The sequence below is a fragment of the Pteronotus mesoamericanus genome, unplaced genomic scaffold (assembly GCF_021234165.1).
Source record: "Pteronotus mesoamericanus isolate MK-2021 breed Mesoamerican mustached bat unplaced genomic scaffold, CSHL_Meso_final contig_94, whole genome shotgun sequence".
Taxonomy (NCBI): Eukaryota; Metazoa; Chordata; class Mammalia; order Chiroptera; family Mormoopidae; genus Pteronotus; species Pteronotus mesoamericanus.
In genome coordinates this window covers 42,553,517-42,573,851 of record NW_026555285.1, presented here as the reverse complement: position 1 = coordinate 42,573,851, position 20,335 = coordinate 42,553,517, and the positions used below count along the sequence as shown (strand labels likewise).

Here is a 20,335-nt window from a genome sequence, read left to right as displayed (position 1 = left end):
CTACTTTGCCATTTTTTTTACTTTGATTCATTTAATGGAATTCTAATCCCAGTATTTTAACAAACACTCTGTACTGTTTTCATTGTCCTGCAACTACATCTTCAATTTAAAATATTTTTGTTTTAGAAAATAAGGGGTTTGGGACCTAAGAGTCGTGGTAGGAAAATGGAGGCAACTGTACTTGAACAGCAATAAAAAAAAAGAAAAGAAAAGAAATTACAGATATATTAAATCCTTCTTAATCAAAGTCACTTCTGTATTTGCCTGTTTAATATGTTAGACTTTAAGAAGGTTTAAGTTAGATTCAAAGGAAGCAGGTTTTCAGACAGTCTATCCTTTAAATGTTGGTTGTTTAGATACTTTCTGAGCCTTCCAACTTGTGTTTTAAGAGGTTAGTGTTACGTACCTTTTCATAAATACAACTGTTACATTAAAAAAAAAGATCTCTTATTGCAATCAGTTGAGGAGGGGAGAAATCAGACTTCAGTAAGACATGGATATCAGGGCAGAAGGATTCAGCTACCAAAGCCCAGGGAGCAACATCACCACACCCATCAGAGGAAATGTCATTGAGTCAGTTGCCGCTGTACATCCTGCTCCTGCTGTATCTAAGGTGTTTCCACCGTCTGTTTGATGGATTTGCTTTACGTCACTGAGGTTCATCTCATCTGGCATCCCTGCAGAGGCAAATAAGAAAACAGAGGATGATGCATAACTACCGTCACCATCTGTCTAGAACAGCTCTTAAACCCAAGTGTGGACACCACTGTTTTTTCCATAGTATTCTCTGTGTTCCCCGAGCTCTAAATGGTTAATGTGATGCAGGTACTTCTGTTTTTCTTAAGTTGGGAAGTCCAGGCCCTTGAGTGGGAGTTCTCAGAAATATAAGAGCAAAGTGAAATGCTTTTTTTTTTTCCTCCAAGCTTCTTAAACCATCTGCAATATTTCCCTAATGTCATTGAGTGATATAAAAGTAAAGAAACTTAATTAAAATGTCATGAGCAATGGCATTAGTTTTTGTCCCAGAGATGTAACAACTGTGGTAATTATGTGAAACCTTTCTCTTGAAAATAAAACAATATAAGGATAAATAATTAAATAGGGCATTTTTTTTGCAGGATCCTTACTGGAAATATATCAAAGAAGAATAATGAATATTAAATGATATCTTTTATATGCACACGCAACTTTGGGGGTGGAGGTGTAGACATCTGCCAATAGATCAAAGAATCTGTTAACAAGATGACTTGGAGATCAAAGTCAGATGTGAAAGTGTTTGATTAAAAAAAAAAAAAGTGGGCAATATTGACCAAGATCCAATTATCCTGGTTTTTCTTCTTTGTGTTATGTAAATGGAAAATTACTGGGGATGAAATAATCATTTTCTTTAAAAAGTTTGCTATACTATACCTAAGGAATTACCAACTTGCCATTTATTATCTAGTGATACCATGTCCTGAGACCATGTAACTCTGAACTATCCCGTGGCATGACACTATCAGTCACAATTAAGTTTAAATTCAATGTTGCTACAGCCACAAATATTGACATCGTAATTACAGTGAGAATGAAAAAAAAAACTTCATATGAAGAAAAGTAAGTATTTATGTAATTAGGCCAATACATATCTATATAGTTTAGCAGATACGCTCTGTTGCATTCTGAGCATTAAAACCAAGTGCAGCTCTACTGATCTGCCATATTGAGTTTCAGTCTGAGTTCTTGTGTTATTATTCATTGTTTGGGTACTAGTTTTGCCCTTCTGTGCCATTGGGCAATATGAATAAACTAGTGATTCATTTTTTTTATAGGGACTGGAGTAGAGTGTAAATATTTCAGTCATCATTTTATACTTCTTGTTATGGTAGAGCTTAACAAGGATTTATGAGGACTCTATGCAATTAAACATTTTTTTCCACGATTACTATATAAATTTGAGCTTTAAGAGATTTTTTTTTCTTTTTTAAAGCACTGTAAAGAGCTGCCTGGATTGTATTCATGAATAAATTTTTTGACACCTTCCCGAGCTGGTATTTTTCTCATTCATTCGTGAGCCAGGCGCTGGTCCAGGTGATACCATCATGAGTAATCATAGTAAGATGTTAAATCTTATGCTTGCAAGTTAGGCAATGCCAGGGATGACATCTCTCTTTCAATCTGATGTCATTTTAACATCTGAGGGAGAGATGTTACTAATAAATAAATATAATAGTGCTAAGGAAGACGGTCTCTGAGGTAAGATTTATATGCAAAGGACTGAAGATCCCTTCAAGAGCCCGAAGTCAAGGCTACGGTTTTAAATCAAATCACAACCTGGCCTTAACATCTGTTAAGAAATCTTAGCATGCCAGCAAGGTGAGCCCCACAATTATGTGATGTAAGATTGTCTTCTTAAAGGAATTTAATTAACAAGGTTTGTAAATTATACCAAACCTAAACCAAAGACATGTAAAGGAAAAATAAATTTGGGAATTTATTCAATTAACAAATTAAACAGAAACAAATGAATCTTGGAAAAATCTTTTCTATGCATAGTAGCCAATCAATTCCTACTTCTTCCCTTGGTGTTAGGGGAAAATGGTCACATTATTACACAATTAATGTAATTTAAATCTTGGGTACATGCCTGATAGCTGGTACAATGAAGTATATAAAAAGAATGTAACTTGGTAAGGGAAGGCTCCACAGAGGAAGTGTCGATATGGATTTACTTAGCAATATTTACAGAGCACTTGCTATGATGCTAGTACTGTTCTAAGTATTTCACGAATATTAACTTGTTTAATTCTCACAACAGTTCCATGTAGTGGGCCTGAAAGGCGAAGGGACATTTGAACAGTGGAGTGCGGTGTCACATCCAGTCTGGATCCAGCCTATGCTGTGGTCACCTGCTGTGCTGACCCCAGGCACTTGGCTGGACACCAAGAAATCAGTACTGCATTTGGGATCAAAGAAGGGCAATTATGTTTGCCCTGCGAATTTCAGTAGGGGAATTTTTTTCTCCTTCCGTGTTCTGGAATGGCTGATTATGTGCTAGTTTTGCGTATTCATCAAGCAACTGGAACTATTCAAAGTTAGAATTCCTGTGGGGGAGTAAAGGATGATGAGTCACTATGGCTTGATGAATCGGAGAAAATTAAAACTGCTTTTGTCATGGATTCTCTGGCTTTTTCCTTGAAGCAGGGAGTGTGGGTATTTCTCCCTGGCTGTCTAAATAAATATTTCAAAAATTATTAGTTTCACTAAACAACAAAGACTATGTTTAAAGATAATTTGTTGTCTATATATTTTAATGCTCATCTGAGGATATGTTTATTGATTTGAGAGAGAGAGAGAGGAGCAGAGGAAAGAGACTAGAGAGAAGACAGACAGAGAGCAAGAAACTTTGATCGGTCATCTTCTGAACGTGCCCTAACCTGGAATAGAAGCCACAACCTAGGTATGTGCCCTGACTGGGGATCAAACCAACAACCCTTTGGTGCATGGGACCGTGCTCCAACCAACTGAGACACCCAGCCAGAGCTGTTTTCTGTCTTTTAATTTTGTCATTCATCAAATTTACCCACTTCTGTCTCTGTCAGGTACTGTGCTGGAGACTAAACATATACTGTGCATTAACAGGTTTTTTTTCCTTCATCCTTAAGAGCCAAACAAACAAACAAACAAACAAACCCCTATCAGATGTCTTTTCCACCATTGGTGAAAGTATAGAGCAGATTTGAATGTGAGGAGCCAGACTAAAGTTAATCATTTGAATTCAATAAACTCAAAATAATTGACCTCTAGAAATTATGTTTTCAAGGTAGCGATAATCAGGACACCACAAAAAATGCCTATTACATTGTATGCTTTTAATGAATATCATTGAACGGATACATTGAATAATGACTGTCATTCTCACAACAGTAGGATGTGTTAGGAACAATTATTTTTCCTCATTCTACAGATTAGAAACAGGTGCAGAAGAAATAATTTACTCTAGGTAACATACTGTGGCTGAATCCCAGGTATGTCCTGTCAGAGGCAGTTCTCTCTGATGCCAGAGCCATGCTTATTGCCACCGCAGAATCAGGGCATTGCATTTGCAGTCAAACTCTGCTTTGCCACACATTGGCTGGGTGACTTCAGACATGACCCCCGTTTTTCAGAACTTTGAAGTGAGAGCATTTTCAGTGAGAGAAGGGTCAGTCCAAACACAGTCCTGGCTCAATTGCTTAAATAAATATTTGAAAATGAGCTGTATTTTTATTTCACAGAATCCCTAAAGTAAGTGACTATGGGACCAAAGATTTAAATATAAATAATGAGGCAGCCAACAACATACATCAGTTGCTATTTTTATTTATGTTTAGGTGAAGGAAAGCCTATTGATTTTTTTTAGGCAGAATCTATAAAACATGATCAGTAGTTTTAACTTCATAAAAAATAACTTCTCTATACCATGGAAAAAGCGAGTAAGTAAAAAAAAATGGAGAAAAAAATGCAGTGTATATAGCAGCGAAAAATAGTGTCTGTAATATAGAAAGAGTTACCACAATCCATATGTAAATGATAAGTACTGACAGAAAATTGTGAAAGGGAATAGACGAAAATTTATATAAAAGAAAGTGAAGCATTCTTTACTGGAATGCTGATAAATAGTCTTATGCATGATGAGTTATCAATTATTTCATGTCCAGTTGCTAGAGGCATGGCAGAGAGATGATAGCCAGTTTTGAAAGGGATAGAACCCCTTTTTAAGGAAGGTGGCCAAAATATATAAAAGCTGTTTAAAACGCATGTTTACCTAGACCCAGGAATTATACTTTTATGAAGTAGTTCTATGGGATTAAGAAAACATGCACATACATATTCACAAAATGTTAACCTGTGCATTGTTAGTGAAAAAATCATAGCCATTCAATGTCCATTAATGCATCAACTTATTTATTTATTTCTAAACATAGGTTTACTTGGCAAGGAAACAGGCAGGAGTCTGTAGATGAAGGGTTTTTGTTTTTCCTTACTGGGGTGACACTGGTTAATAAAATCACATAGGTTTCTGGTGTACAGCGCTATGATGCATCATCCATATGTTGTGTACTGTGTTCACCATTCCCGAATCAACTCTCGTTCCATCACCACTTTATCTCCCCTTTACCTGCTTCTGTCTCCTCACATCCCCCTTTCCCTCTGCCAAGGACCACACGGTGGCCTATCAGCTTTTCTTTCTTCTTCATCCCATCACCTTTTTCAGCCCGCTCCCCTGTGGCAGCCTTGTCTGTTCTCCGTATCTATGTGTCTGTTTCCCCTTTTTCTATCTCCTTGCCAACACTTGTTTGTTGATTTATTGTTGATAGCCATTCTGGCAGGTATGAGGCAATATTTCATTGTGGTTTTGATTTTCATTTTCTGATGATTAGTGATGCTGAGCATTTTTCCATATGTCTATGGGCCATCTGTATGTCTTTTTTAGATAAGTTTCTATTCAGGTCCTTTGCCCATTTTTAATTGGATTATTTGTTTTTTTGGTGTTGACTTTTATAAGTACTTTATAAATTTTGGAAATTAACCCCTTATCAGTTGTGTCATTAGCAAATGTGTTCTCCCTTTCAATGCGTGGTCTTTTTACTTTGTTGATGGTTTCCTATGCATCCACTTATTTAAAAAATTCAAGAAGTAGATGCTTAATTGGTACAGAAAATGTATTTTAATATAATTATATGTATAAATATATATTTTTCATGATCTTCAATGCTCTTTGAACTCTGCTAATATATGGCTGCATTTTTTTGAAGGTAGAAAATCCCTCATTAATTTCTGTATTGATGCACTTAACATTTAGCAATAATTAGGTGAATAAACAAATTGATTTTTAACCCAAGAGAGAGAATTACAAAATTATAAAAATAGTTCTCCAGTTCAGCCCCCCGCCCCCACTTTTTTTTGTTGTTGTTTCCCAGGCTTTACTGAGATATAATTGACTTACAACATAGTGTAATTTTAAGGTGTACGACATGATGACTTTAATATACACACATGATTACTACACCTTTAGGTAACACCTCCATTATGTCACATAATTATAAGATCTTTCTTTTGTGGTGAGAACATTTAAGATTGACTTTTAGTGACTTTCAAGTATATAATGTAGTATTAACTATAATCACCGCAATGTATATTAGATCCTCAGAGCTTATATGTTGGATGACTGGAAGTTTGTCGTCTTTGACCAACCTCTCCCCATTTACCATGCCCCCTAGCTCTTGGTAACCACCACATTACTCTGTTTGTTTGGATTTTTTAGATGCCATGTATAAGTGAGATCATGTAACATTTGTCTTTTGCTATTTGCCTTATTGCTCTTATCATAATACTCTCAAGATACATCCAAGATTTTACAAATAGCAGAACTTTCTTCTTTCTCACGGCTAAATAATATTTCATTGTGTTTGTGTGTATATACATGTATATATATTTATATATTTTGTCTTTTTTATCTTCCTATGCTTTTATGGAAATTTAGGCGGTTTCCATGCAGTGGCTATTGTGAATAATGCCACAGTGAACACGTGAGTGCAGGTATGTCTTAGAGACCGTTTTCATTTCCTTTGGCTATATGCCCGGAAGAGAGATCGCTGGGTCGTATGGCAGTTCTATTTTTACTTTTTAAAGGAATCTCCATACTATTTTCCATAGTGGCTGTGCAAATTCCCTTTTCTCTACATCCTTGCAGACACTTGTTATTATTTGCCCTTTTGAGAATAGACATTCTAAAACGGGATATCTCATTGCAGTTTGGATTTGCACTTCCCTGATGATTAGTGATATCCAGCACTTTTTCATGCACCTGTTGGCCATTTGTATGTCTCCTTTGGAAAAATGTCTGTTTCGTTCCTCCAATTCAGTTTCTTTTAATAGAAGGACATAAGTATATTTCATCAACAAAGACTATAGAATGAAAAATCAGAATTAGCTGTGACCTTAAAATTTTACACCTAAGAAAAGTGGGTGTAATGAAAAAGAGCGCTGTGAGAAAATTAACTTGGCAAGTACTTGCTGATTAAAGTTGCTATGGATCTTGTTTTTTTAAATAAAAACCATTACCCTTGGTCACCAGTTTCTGGACTAATGATGGTAATTTACGTCAAAATCAGCCATATGTACATTGGCTCGACATTAGGGAATCTAACGTATCTTAAATGTCTTAGTATAGTTATAACAGTTTGCCATTTTTTAAGTGATCATCTAATTCAATTAGATCCTGTCACCTAGAAAATATGATTGATAGGTGCACCCAGGCTGTTGAGTCCCTTGAGTCCAGGATATACACTGAAAGATGTTATTTTTAAGTTTTTGATAGACTTCCATAGCAAGATCAGAGAGACTGTATGGTTGGAGAGAGAAGTTCCCTGATGGTTCCATGCCTCAGGAACAGCCAGACTCGAGGTAAACTCTGTAATTTTCAACTTGACCTTCACAGAGTCTGCCTAACAAATAGGGCTGTTCTCATGGTAGCCTCTTCCGTTCCCCATGGAAGGGTGAGATTTAATTATAGCCCCTTTTGCTGACTTTTTAAAGCAATGCGTAATCTTTTCCAAGAAATTATGTTAAGAGTAATGAAGTCAAGTTATACAATAGATAAAAATTAATTGAAAATTATGACTATTAACCAAAGCTTACATGGATGCAGTATGATTTATTGTGATATTTTAATTCTGGGTAATGCAGGGATCAATTATCATTTCTTTGTTATTGTATGAAATACATTATCAGAGACTATCCAATAATTAATGATAAATAGACTTGGGGGCATTAAGTTTTAGCACAGAGAGAATATTGTTTAGATTTTTTTGCCAGTTTCTGATGCTCTTATTTTATGCCATACTGATTAGTGAGGTCTTTTCCCTTTTTGCTTTATTAATTTTAGGAGAGTTCAGAAATAAAGGACATTTTATATTGAAAATTCCAAATTATTTTAAGCAATTTTAGAGTGTTTCTATAGTGTTTTTTGACCCGTTATTGTGAAACGCCTCCTACAATTAATTTTGAAATAAAAATTTTGAAAGACTTTTTTTACCATTGGTAATTATCATTGAATATTTAAAATATATTTATTAAGTATACTATAGTCCTCAATTATCTGGTATAGTCCTTAGTTGTAAGAATTTACAGATAATTTGGAACAATTCTAACTAATGATTCTAAAAATTCCTTTAAAATCTGTAAGACAGATCAAATAATGCTAGTTATGTAATAAAATCAGAAGCTATTTTTCATATCTCATTTACTTTATGACAATATGGGTTTAAAAAGTATAAAAATAAAATAATAAAATTATATCTATAACTAGACACATGATAGGTGTGTATTGAAAAAATTAACAAAATGATTAATTTAGGGAGTTAAAAATAAAATTTAATTAAAATACTCAAAAATAATTGCTAATACATCTTGAAGTATTTGTATTAGGAAGAAATGTTAATATAAACATTAAGTTTTGTCAAGATAACATTTAAATAAATATTAAAAATTCCAGGCTATGCATTCAAATAATTAATATGGAATATATTCACCCCTAATCCACTGAGGTATGGGAGATTATTGAAAACTAATAAAAATGAGGAAAGAACAAATGCACACAAAAGAATGCCGGGTAAGGAGAAAGCACAAAATCAGATGTTAGATCATTATGCAAATAATAGAGTAATCTAAAGAAAATGAATTAAATCAAATTAGTAAACAGGCATTCAGTTTGGAGTTTTAAAAACCTCTAGCAGTACACCAAAGTATAAAGATACGAAAAGGTGAGAGACATTTGAAAAAATATATGTCAGGCAAATAATAGCCAAAAGAAAGCTGATGTCATTATATTAATAAAAGATAAAATGGGTTTTAGGCATTAAAAAGGATAAAGAAGGTCATTATATCACAGAAGTAATTTAACACCTGTATATAACAATTCTGAACCTAATTTACCTTTAGCATGTCCTCAAATAAGGAAATATTAATAAAGGTAAAGGTTGGGTAAAATAAATTAAAATGTGCACATCCAGTCTGCGTGGGTTTTCACCCCGCTGTCTCAGTAATTGCTGGCATGTGCAGATGAGAGGCAGTGAAGATACGGAGGACTTGGCAGCCAGAATCTTTGGGGGACAGAAAGGAGAACCCCACCGCTGGGACCCCTGCTGGGACTCTCGTACACTTGCTGCATCTCCTTGACCTACCTCACCTGTGCCTTCATGGGAAAAGAGGGCACACTCGTCTGGTTAGTAAGTTGGGAAAAAAGAACCAACATGCTGAGCTTTGGGGTTTCTCATCCTCTCTCTCTCTTTTTTTCTTAAATTTAATTTGATTAAAAGTTTTTTTATTGTCTTTTTTCCATTCCCAGTTAGTCTCCTTATACCCTCCTCCCCCCAGCAGTCACCCCACTGATGTCCGCCTCCCGGAGCCGTTTTTCCCTTTTGCCTAATCCCTCTGCCCCGTCACCCCCCACCCCCGCCCCCCGCGACTTAGCTGTCATCCTGCTCTCCACCTATGAGTCTGTCTCTATTTTCCTTGTTAGTTCAGTTTGTTCATTAGATTCCACATATAAGTGAGATCATATGGTATTTTCCTCCTCTTGGCTGGCTTATTTCACTTAGCATAATATTCTCCAGGTCCATCCATGTTGTCACAAGGGGTAAAACTTTCTTCTTTTTTTATGGCTGAGTAGTATTCCATTGTGTAAGTGTCCCCTAGTTGTTTTATCCACTCGTCTCCTGATGGGCAGTTGGGCTGCTTCCATATCTTGGTGATTGTAAATAACGCTGCACTGCACATAGGGGTGCTACTGCTATAGACGCGATTTTTGATGACTATCCCTGTTACAGTGATAATTTTCATTTAAAATACCAAGCAGCAGTCCATTTTGCCAGGAAACTTACTTGTAAAACATGACTGCTCGCACTCCACTAAAAAATAGCACAGAACCACCCGCTGCCTTGCAGAGGAATGACGGGCGCCGGAGGCCTGGATGGCATGTCGTTTTGTCTTTGCATTGCCTACCCCAGGGTGTGTTTGCTGTATAATATTGTAAACTCACTCGATGTGCCAGAAGAACAGGATTTCTGTAATTTAGGTCCTTTATTTTCCTTTAGACTTTTAGTTGGACCTCCAGTGCATATATTTGAGATTCTGGATTGGGCATCGATTAAATAGATGACATTTTCCCTGCCTAGTATTTGCTAAAAATTAGCGGCAGCAACTTAAATGTGAACACTGATGAGGAGACAACTTTTCTCCCAAGGAAATGTGAGAATTAACTTCAGGCAAATTTTTCCTGTTTTACTTTGGTAAGTGAAGAATATTAAGTAGCTAGTCCTTAGAGCCTAAAAATTGTCAAAATGTCTAAAAAAGTTGTGCAAGAGAGACTGTGAAACATATTACATTTATTAAATAGAAATGAATTATCTTGGTTTGCATGTTGGGTTTATCATTTTTTTTAAAGATTTTATTTATCTTTAGAGAGGGGTAGGGAAGGAGAGAGAGAGAGAGAGAAACATCAATGTGCGATTGCCACTCGTGCGCCCCCTATTGGGGACCTGGCCTGCAACCCAGGCATGTGCCCTAGAAAGGGAATCGAAATGGCAACCCTTTGGTTCGCAGGCCAGCACTCAATCCACTGAGCCACACAAGCCAGGGCTCATCAGTGTGTTTTTAATCAATATATTTAACTTGGTAGTCCAGGCTCTAAATATTATGTCTGGTTTTTTTTAAAGAAATTTTTTTGTCTCAAGGCATATCTAAAAAAATAGAGAGAAATAACCATTGCCATCATCCCTGAGAATATCAACAATGTTCTCAAAAATATACAAAACACAGCAGACCTGAGGATGAGTACTTATGCTGTGGGGGTGGTCTCTGCCTGCCCTCATGGTGTTCACAGTTGGAGCTTTGTATTCAGATGGGACCAGGAAACATTTTTAAATGTATTGTTTGCCATACTTTGGGTTGACAAAACATTATGAAAATAGCAGGTGCATCTGTGAGGAGAGAACACTTGTGTCCAAACCAGGAGAATTATGCAGATGTTAAAAATTATAGGATCACCTTCTCTGACCCAGTATGGAAATTCTTCCATTCTTGCATTACATCTCCTGGAATAAATAATATCCATACTCATTCTCTCTCAAGGCTACAATTTGTTGTAGCCCCCAGTATCTAATTCCATGTGACATATGATAATAAAATGCATAGTTTTCTGTCTATTGTGAGTTTTCTGGCATAAACCTGTCTAACAATGTCAGCTTCTTATGTCTTTGAACCTATCCCTTTTCCAAATATAAACACTGTTGTGCTCTCTGCTAGGTATATATAGGTTTTCTTCTCCTTGTTATCACTTAGCCTGACTATTAAAAAAATTATATATATCTTTGTAACTTATTGGGGTCTATATGTTAATCTCATTCACTTAATCTTAAGCCCCTCAGAGTCATGATTGCCTGTATGTTTTCTATTCTATGTGTTTATAATAGCTATTCACAGTATTGTGTATTTTGTAGAAGCTTTATCAATATATAATTTACTGGAAATGAGTTTGGTATGTAAATAAGCATTTAACATTTTCTTTTTTAATTCATTCAGATTGGAACTACACAGATGCCTAGGATTCTCGCTAGAAGGCAATGGTGTATAGCAGAGAGAGCTGGGGTCAAGCCCCAGAAACCTTAGAAAATTCATCCATTCATTAGATTCAGTTTTGTCATCTGTAACTTTTGCATGACAATAAGGCTTTCTCCCAGGATAGATGTGAAAATTAAATGAAATAATAAATATAAAAAACAGTTTGTACCTTTTTTATTACATAGACAGATATGTGGTTATTATTTGAATATTAGAAATGAAGTGGGCAAATTTAGTTGAAAAGTAAAATTTCCTTAGATAGTAGCTGATAGAGCCAAAACATAGGATGTTAGCTTCTTAAATCTGGGTCAGAGCCTGGCAAGGGGACTCGACACCTTAGAACAAATTACCTGAGTATCACATAAGCTAGTCAGATGTTGTTCCACATAAAAAGGAGCCCAATAAGTTAGAGAATCATGTCTTTCATACAAGGATTGTTATCATAAAGACATTTCAACTGCATTACACACACACACACACACACACGTATATACAATACCTATTACTTAAACTTCAAGTTTAGCAAATATGATTCTTTAGAGTATGTGTAGGATGAGCCCCTATGTTGCTGTCACTTAATAAATGTTGGTTAAATAAATTTCTACAAAACCCTGGCCAGAAGATTTTAGCCATATTTAAGAAAAAAGTTCCATATCACATGCCAGACCTCTTCATTTTCCTGTAAAGATTGCTGCTTGCCTTTTCCCAGAGATTTTTTTAAATATACATTAATTTTTAAGAGGCATTTTTGCTTTACTACAAAATTGAGAGGATAGGAGAGAGATTCCCCCATATACCCCCTATCCCCATATGTCCATAGCTGGGGATTTCTCATATACTCTCCTCTCCTCATATATTTATAGCCTTCCCCATTATTAATGTCACTCACCAGAAAAGTACATTACTTCCTTCCTTCCTTCCTCTCTCCTCTTCCCTTCCCTTCCTTCTTTCCTTTTCTTTCTTTCCTTTTCTCTCTCCTTCCTCCCTCCCTCCCTCCCTCCCAACGAAGAATTTACATTGACACATCCTAATCACCCAAGACCCATAGTGTTTACCTCAGGATTCACTCTTGGTGTTGTACATTCTATGGTTTTAGACAAATGTATAAGGACATATGTCCACCATTATAATATCATACAGAGAAATTTAACTATCCCCCAATCTTCTGTATTCTGCTTCTTCATCTCTATTACCCACACTACTAGCAACCATTGATCCTTTAATTGTCTTCAGAGTTTTGCCTTCTCCAGAGTATCATAGAATTGGAATCACACAGTGTGTAGCCTTTTCAGATTGCATTCTTTCACTTAGTAATATGCATTTTTATCCACTTAGCCGTTCACTACTGAAGGCTATCTTGGATGCCTCCAAGTCCTGGCCATTATAATGAAAGCTGCTCTCAAGATTTGTGTGCAGATTTATGGATAGGCATGTCTTTAACTCTTTGGGGTAAATACCAAGGAGCATGATTGTTGGATAATATGAGAAGCATATGTTTAGCTGGTATGAAACCGCCAAAGTGTCTGTCATCCAAAATGGACGTACCATTTTGTATTTTTACCAGCAATGTAGGAGAGTTCCTGTGGCTCCAGCACCTCACCAATATTTGCTGTTGTCAATGGTCCTTATTTGGGCCCTTCTAATGCCTGTGTGGTGGTATCTCATTGTTTTTTTAATTTGGATTTCTTCGATGACATATGATGTGGAGCATCTTTTTGTATACTTATTTGCCATCTTTGTTATCTTTTCTGGTGAGGTGTCTGTTAAGATCTTTGGTCCAGTTTTAAATCAGGTTGCCTGTTGTTTTATTGTTGAGTTATCAGTGTTCTTTGTGTATTTTGGATAGCTGTGCTTTATCAGATGTGGCTTTTGAAGTATTTTCTCTCAGTCAGTGCTTTATCTTTTCATTCTCTTGGTCTTGTCTTTTGCAGGGGGGGGTTATTTATTTACTTTTTAATCACAGTGTTGTGCACTAGATCTCTAGAACTTACTTATTGTCTAATTGCAACAAATTGCAAAAATTAAAGTTCAATTTTAATGAAGCTCGGCTTACCAATTTTCTTCTCCCTTGGATTTTGTCTCTGATGTATCTAAAAAGGAATGACTCCCAAAGAATTTTTTATTTTTATTTTTATTTTTATTTTTTTTAGGAAAAGTAAATTTACCTGCAAGTTTCCTATGGACCTCTGCTTCCTGACTTTTAGGAGTGTATGGAAACTTTGAGTAAAGGGAAGTCTGTTATTTCAAGCATATCCTGTGTAAAAAATGAATAAATAAAAAATTTTCTAAATGATAGGCATTATTCTGATAAAGTGTCAGTTTCAACAGAGTCAGGTGAGGCAAAATCATTTCCAAGTGCAAAGTTCAGAGAGTGTCCATGAAGGAGGTGGTGCTGGGGGATGTCACACAATAGAACATGAGGGAATGGGGACTGGGGAAAATGATTTTCCATGAGCACCTGGACATAGTTTTACAGTGTCACAGGGCCGCTGAATACGGGGCTGATTATGGGCCACGTTGTTCTAACTCCAACAATTAGTATGTCGTAGAGGGGAGTAGTGAGAGTGAGACCATTTAAAAGAAGTTCTAAGATGGATATACTTTTCATTTCTAAACAACAATCTAGTGTACTGACCTCCTCAAAAATGTTGTGCCCTTCTGTTTTCTACAATTTACTTAGATATGGGAAGCAAAATGGGAGCAGCTTGTGTGGCGAAAACTTGCAGAAGTTATCTAAATATTAGTTAAACCAAATTTATTGTCTGATGACTGTCACTTAAAACCAGATGGTACACATTATGCTCATGATAAAGGTCTGTCATAACATTCTCACTAATATTCGCTTGTTTATGGAATACCAAAGCTGCGACACAAACTGACGAGAGCGGGGATGCCACTCTCCTGTTCTCCAGTCTCTCTGCAGTGTGAACAGAGCAGTGTAGCGACGTCCAGCGAGGCTCTCACAAATGATTGCAGCAGTGGGGTTCAATTAAATCAAGGACAAAAATAAATCCTGCGCTCAACACCACATTTGTCCCCTAAACAACGTCTGGACTTCATTAAATTAATACCTTGGAAAAGCAGCTGTCTTTCCATGTAGTGTGGTTTCCCAGTCTTGTTTGTATAACTTATGGCCAATGGTAAATGGAGAAAAAAATTTTTTTGTACCTCCAGTTTAGAAAACTGAATTCAATTAGAATGTTAGTTAAATGTGGACAAATTCACAAATTCACGGAGAGGTTATGATATAAAGCTAAAACTAGTTATAAAATAATATCAAGTGATGATAAAATTAACAATTATAACTTTATCATTAAATTAATGTGATAAATGACTTAGTCCTCTCCTCTAAATCCTTACTATTCCATGAATACATATCAATGATGTGATAATTTTATGTGTTGACTTGACTGGGCCACATGATGCCCAGATATCTGGTCAGACATCATTTGGGGCATTTTTGTGAGGGTGTGTTGGATGAGATAACATTTAAATCTGTAAAATGAGTAAAGCAGATGGCCTGCCCTCGTTTGGGAGGGCCTCATCCACTTATTTGAAAGACTAAATAGATCAAAAAGACCGACTCTTTCCCACGCAAGAGAGAATTCTTTCTTCCTGACTGACTTCCATTGACCTGGGGTATTGTCTTCTTCCTGCCTTCAGACTTGAACTAAAACATTGATTTCCCCTAGTTCTTGAGCCTGCCATCATTTGGACTGGAGTTGTGCCATCAGCTCTCCTGGACACCCAGCGTGCTGACTCAACTGCAGAGCTTGGGACTTGTCAGCTTCCTTAACCGTGTGAGCCAATTCCATATATAGCTACAGAAAACCCAGACAAGTACAGATTTGGTGCCAAGAGTGTTTCTAGAGGAACACAATTTTGATGAGCTTTCTGAATTGCTTTGAGGGTTTCTGGAATTGACTTTCTAACATGATTACATTCAAAGATGCTAATGACTCCATTTCAAGTAGTGAAGAGAGCACTGATAGTCCTTGGCATGATCTGGCAGTAGAGATACACCAAATATTTCCATTGGATACTCATAATCAATGGCTAATGAGAAGTAAGGAATTAGGTGACTTCATATAATACTTTTGAACATTTTATCAAGCTAATGACTATAATGAGATTGATTGGTTGCTCCTACTATTGCTGGACAAAGTGGGAAAAGACAAGACTGAGCTCAGAGATTTGATTTCCTAGTTCAAGTGACACATAAATGTCCTGAAAAATTTTACGTGAGCCATGAAGAAGACACCTATCTCCTGTAGCTAAATTTGCTGGAAATCAAATGCAGAATTTCCTCTTGCCACTGGCTAAATTACATTACAAGTTGAATTCCCACCCTTGTAATCTGTCTCCTGTTAAGTGATGGTGTGAATTAGGAAGGAATGGGAATCCTTAAAATGGGAGGTATGGGGAAGACCCCAAGGAAGCCGCAAACACTGATCATGTAAATTCTGGTGAGTCTTCTTTGCCAGTGAAAGCAGTTTCCCCATCCCACACTGGATGTGGTCTCTCTATCCCTTCTGAGGGGATGAACTTGCCTTGCCTGAGGAAAATAGAATGGCCTTCCCTGAGGCAGTTAACATTGAGACAATTATTCTCACTAGGATACCACCTCTCCCACCCGCTACCCCTATAACTAGACTCAAGCCCCACCAGGCACCTATTGGTGAGCAGGAAACTGTAATCCATGAGGAGGTGTACCCCCCCAAAATTCCACTTGAGTTTTTAAATTTAAACAGGCAGAAATGCAGGGAACATGTGTACAAATAAATATTAAAAGGTGTGGGGTGCTGGTAGAAGAACAAAGTTGGATCAGGCTGAATTTATTGATATCAGCTTACTAAGCAGAGATTCTACATTAAATGTTGCAGCTTGGGAAGTCTGAAAGGCCTCCAACAGTTTGCTCCAACAGTTAGTCGGTTGGCTGAAATGTGGGCTAAAAGGTGGCCCACAATGGCAAAGTCAGAAGTGTTACACAGGCCTTGGTTTACTTTAGGGTAAGAGATTCAGAGTCTTGGGGAAACTGGGACATTAGACTGGATTTGTCATTAAGACCTGCTCATCCACCTTGATAGGGTCCAGGAGACACAATTTTTACCATGACCACAAGAAATAAATTTGTGAAGGGAGCCCCAGCATACTCATGGGATTTGGGATCGTTCTTCTCTGCAGGCCAGTCCTTAATGTGGTGACAGAGGTTATTAAATAACTTAAATGGGAATAATTAGATCCCGAGGCAAAGGTGCCAAGTGGTGACATTCAGCTAGAAAGGCAGGTGGCTGTGGCTACTATAATAGGAGGCAGAGTCAAAGAAGCAAGCGGAAGCATCTGCTGTGTGCAGACCTATGGCGATGGCTGCTTGATCGCAGTGTTCTTAGAAGTGAGATAAATAGGAAGTCTACTAAATCCTTACTTGAACTGTAAACACACACAAATTCTAGGTCAAGTGTAAAAAAAAAAAAGTCTAACCTGAATCATAAAAACAGAGTCATGTCTCCTCAATCAATTCCCAAACTTGAGTCACTTTACAGATCCAGAACCCCTTGAATGAAGGGGAAGTGAGGCCTCTTGAGGAAATAATCTTGGTACACTGTCAAAAATTGATACCCTTGCTCTTTCTTCCAACCTTCGCCAAAGGGACCTATGGCCTCCCTTAAGGGTATATGCACATTAAGGAAAGGAAAATCAGATCTTTCAGGTACTACTAAATACTGATTCTGAATTGGAGGTCAGGTGACCAATAGAGTTTTAGCCGAGGTCCATCTCACAGTGGCCCCAGTGGGTCCCTGAACCAATTCTGTTGTTATTTCTTTAGTTTTGGAATGCACTGTTGGGATAGACATACTCAGCAGGTTTTCTGGTTTTCGGACCTGTGGAGTGAAGGCTATAATAATGGGAAAATCCAGGTGGAATCCATTAGGAAAGCTTCTATGAAAGAAAATAATAAAAGGAAAGCAATACTGCATTCCTGGAGGGTTTGAAGAGATTAGTACCTCTATCAAGGACTTGAAAGGTACAAGGGTGGGTGATTTCCATATCATACCTATTCAACTCATCTATTTGGCCTGTGTAGAAGACAGATGGATCTTGGTGGATGACAGTGAATTATCACAAGCTTAATCAAGTGGTGAGTTCAATTGCAGCTGCTGTATCTGGTGTGATTTCATTACTTGAGCTAATTAACACATCTTCTTCTCTGGCAAATGCTTTTTTCTCCATCCCTGTCACCGGAAGGAGCTTGCTTTCTTTCTGCTGGCGAGATCAGTAATATACCTTTATTGTCCTACCTCAGGATGTATCAAGTCTCCAGCACTATGTCATAATCTGGTTCATAGGGATCTTGAATGTCTTTCCTCCCTACAAGGTAGCCCTTCCATTCCATTGATGACATTATGCTAATTGGACTTAGTGAGTGGGAGGTAACCACTACTCTAGGCTTATTGGTCAGACATTTGTGTGTCAGAGGGTGGGAAATACATAGAACAAAAATTCGGAGGACTTTTACCAACTGGGTTCTAGTACCAAAGCTATCATGGATGATGCAAAATAAAGTGATTTTATTTTAATTCCCAGATTATTTCTATTGCATTGAGAATATGATTGAGTTTGCTGATTTTTTTTCTCTTCTTTTTTCTTTTTCCTTTTGCTATGCTACCAAATATAATATGGCTACTAGTAGTTGACTTAACATTATTTCATTTTATTTTTATTTACTGGAAAGTAAGAAGTGCTTGGGATATTCAGTATATTTATATATTACACATAAAATTAATATTTCACATTTAGGTTTTATAGGTAAGCAACATGTCAAGTTATAACAGGAAGAATAATTTATATCAGGCTTCTACAAGCATAACTACTATGTTAAAGTTAAAATAAAACCGCTGCTTCTGGGAATTCAGAGCAGCAGGAAATCTCATTTAAATTGCCATTTGTATCATACAATATCTTTTCATAAATTTAAATGCTTACATTCAATGGAAGGGAATTTAATGAGAATAGAATTCTGGTGAACTCAACATAAATTTTTCTGTCTTCAGCATGTAATATCTGATATTTCTTTTTCATGAAAAATAAATTCCTTTTGAATAAGCTATATGCAGATTTGCAATGAGAGGCTGTGCATTAGACCTGTTATCATTTAGAAAATCTGGGATTCTAGATATTAGAGTATTCTACTAGAGAATTCTAGTGTGGCCATATGGACATTGAAGTTATTGACTAGAATTAGCTTAAGCTATGAGGAAAATATCATTTAGGAATCATTAGATTTATCTGACATCATCTATCAAATTGAATATTTTATTTTATTGTTTTTATTTATGGATGTGGTCCAAAGTTATGGACCTCCAGATACCCGCTCTGACAGAGCTGCTTCACTTTTACAAGATTAAACATGTAATAAATAAAACACAATTTTATTCTTTCTACCACAGCACATTGATAAAACCCCACCCAGCACAGGCCAAGGACAAAGATGGTGGACACATCCAGTCACCATTCTCTGGGGACTGTTTTCTTACCATGTTTGAAATATATGAACTAGTCAGTTGTTAAAAAGTTAGTGCTCCAATTTCACATTTTTTTTGAAACACAGTCCAATGTATTACATAAAAAGCAAATAATTTCCCTTTGTGTACTGCAATGTATTCCACCTCACTGGGAGGCAGGAGGCATGTGGCAAGCTGCTCTGACCACTGAAGGATCGATCATTCCAACAATTATCCTCAAAAGTTGCTGACCAGAAAACAATGAAGCCTGTGCAACTCTTGCAACCCCAATAGTATCTAGGATAGTTACTCAGCATTTACAGGAACAGGAAAATGGAGACTGAGAAATAACTTTGCTCCCTGATGTATCTTTGAGCAGCAAGGACGTGAAGAATAGAGTATATAAGTTTGAGGAGCACTTCTTGCTCCAAATATTCCAGAGATCAGCCTTCTCTTTTCTCTTGGATATGTACTGGGCATTCACAAGTATAAATAATTCAACTCAGTAGTAGTTGTTAGCTTCTAAGAACTGTACTAAGTAGTTTTTTTAATATCTAATTGCCATATGTTTGTATAACTAATACTGATTAGAATATTCCTAAATACCGAGTTCGTATATGTGAGAAGTCAAAAATAATACACTAATTGTTTACTTCATGATGTGAACTATTGCCCAAGTTATATACAGTAAAGGGAACATAAGCATTTGCCTAAACAAATCAAATCAGGGAGTCAACACACACAAGTTGTCTTTGTAAAAATTTTTTAAAAACATGCAAAAATATTTTAAATCAATTATATTTTGTAGGTCCTATTAGGATTGACTCTGGTTAAGCTCTCTGCCAGCTTCCCATTATACCTGCTCTTAACTACGTTCGTGCTCTGTGCTAGGGACTTGGGTTTATTTCTGTGCCTGGTTTTTGTGGTGTTTCCAAAGGGTCTCTCAGCTCCGGCATTCTAAATTGTGATTATCAGAATCACATTACTGCCTAACAGCCAGGGGTAAATGTTGGGAGGGTGAATCCTGACCATACCATGTTCTGCCACCCTGTCATACCATTGTTTCTTCTGTATAAAGATAGCAGTTGCACTGTTAATTGCTAAAAATGATTACTTTTAAAAGAGTTAAGCTCAACAGTTATATCAGCTGTGCGATTTTCTCACTTGTCATTTAGCAACATCAGTGACAG

General features: G+C 36.7%; 1 protein-coding gene across 1 annotated transcript in view; it reads right to left on the bottom strand.

The window, feature by feature from the left end:
* Positions 1-519: 519 nt before the first annotated feature.
* Positions 520-20,335, bottom strand: part of GPC5 (glypican 5) — a 1,150,586-nt gene continuing 1,130,770 nt past the window's right edge. The window contains exon 8 of the mRNA XM_054586471.1: positions 520-677. Within this exon, the coding sequence (XP_054442446.1) occupies positions 520-677 (158 nt within the window). The remainder of the gene's footprint in view (positions 678-20,335) is intronic.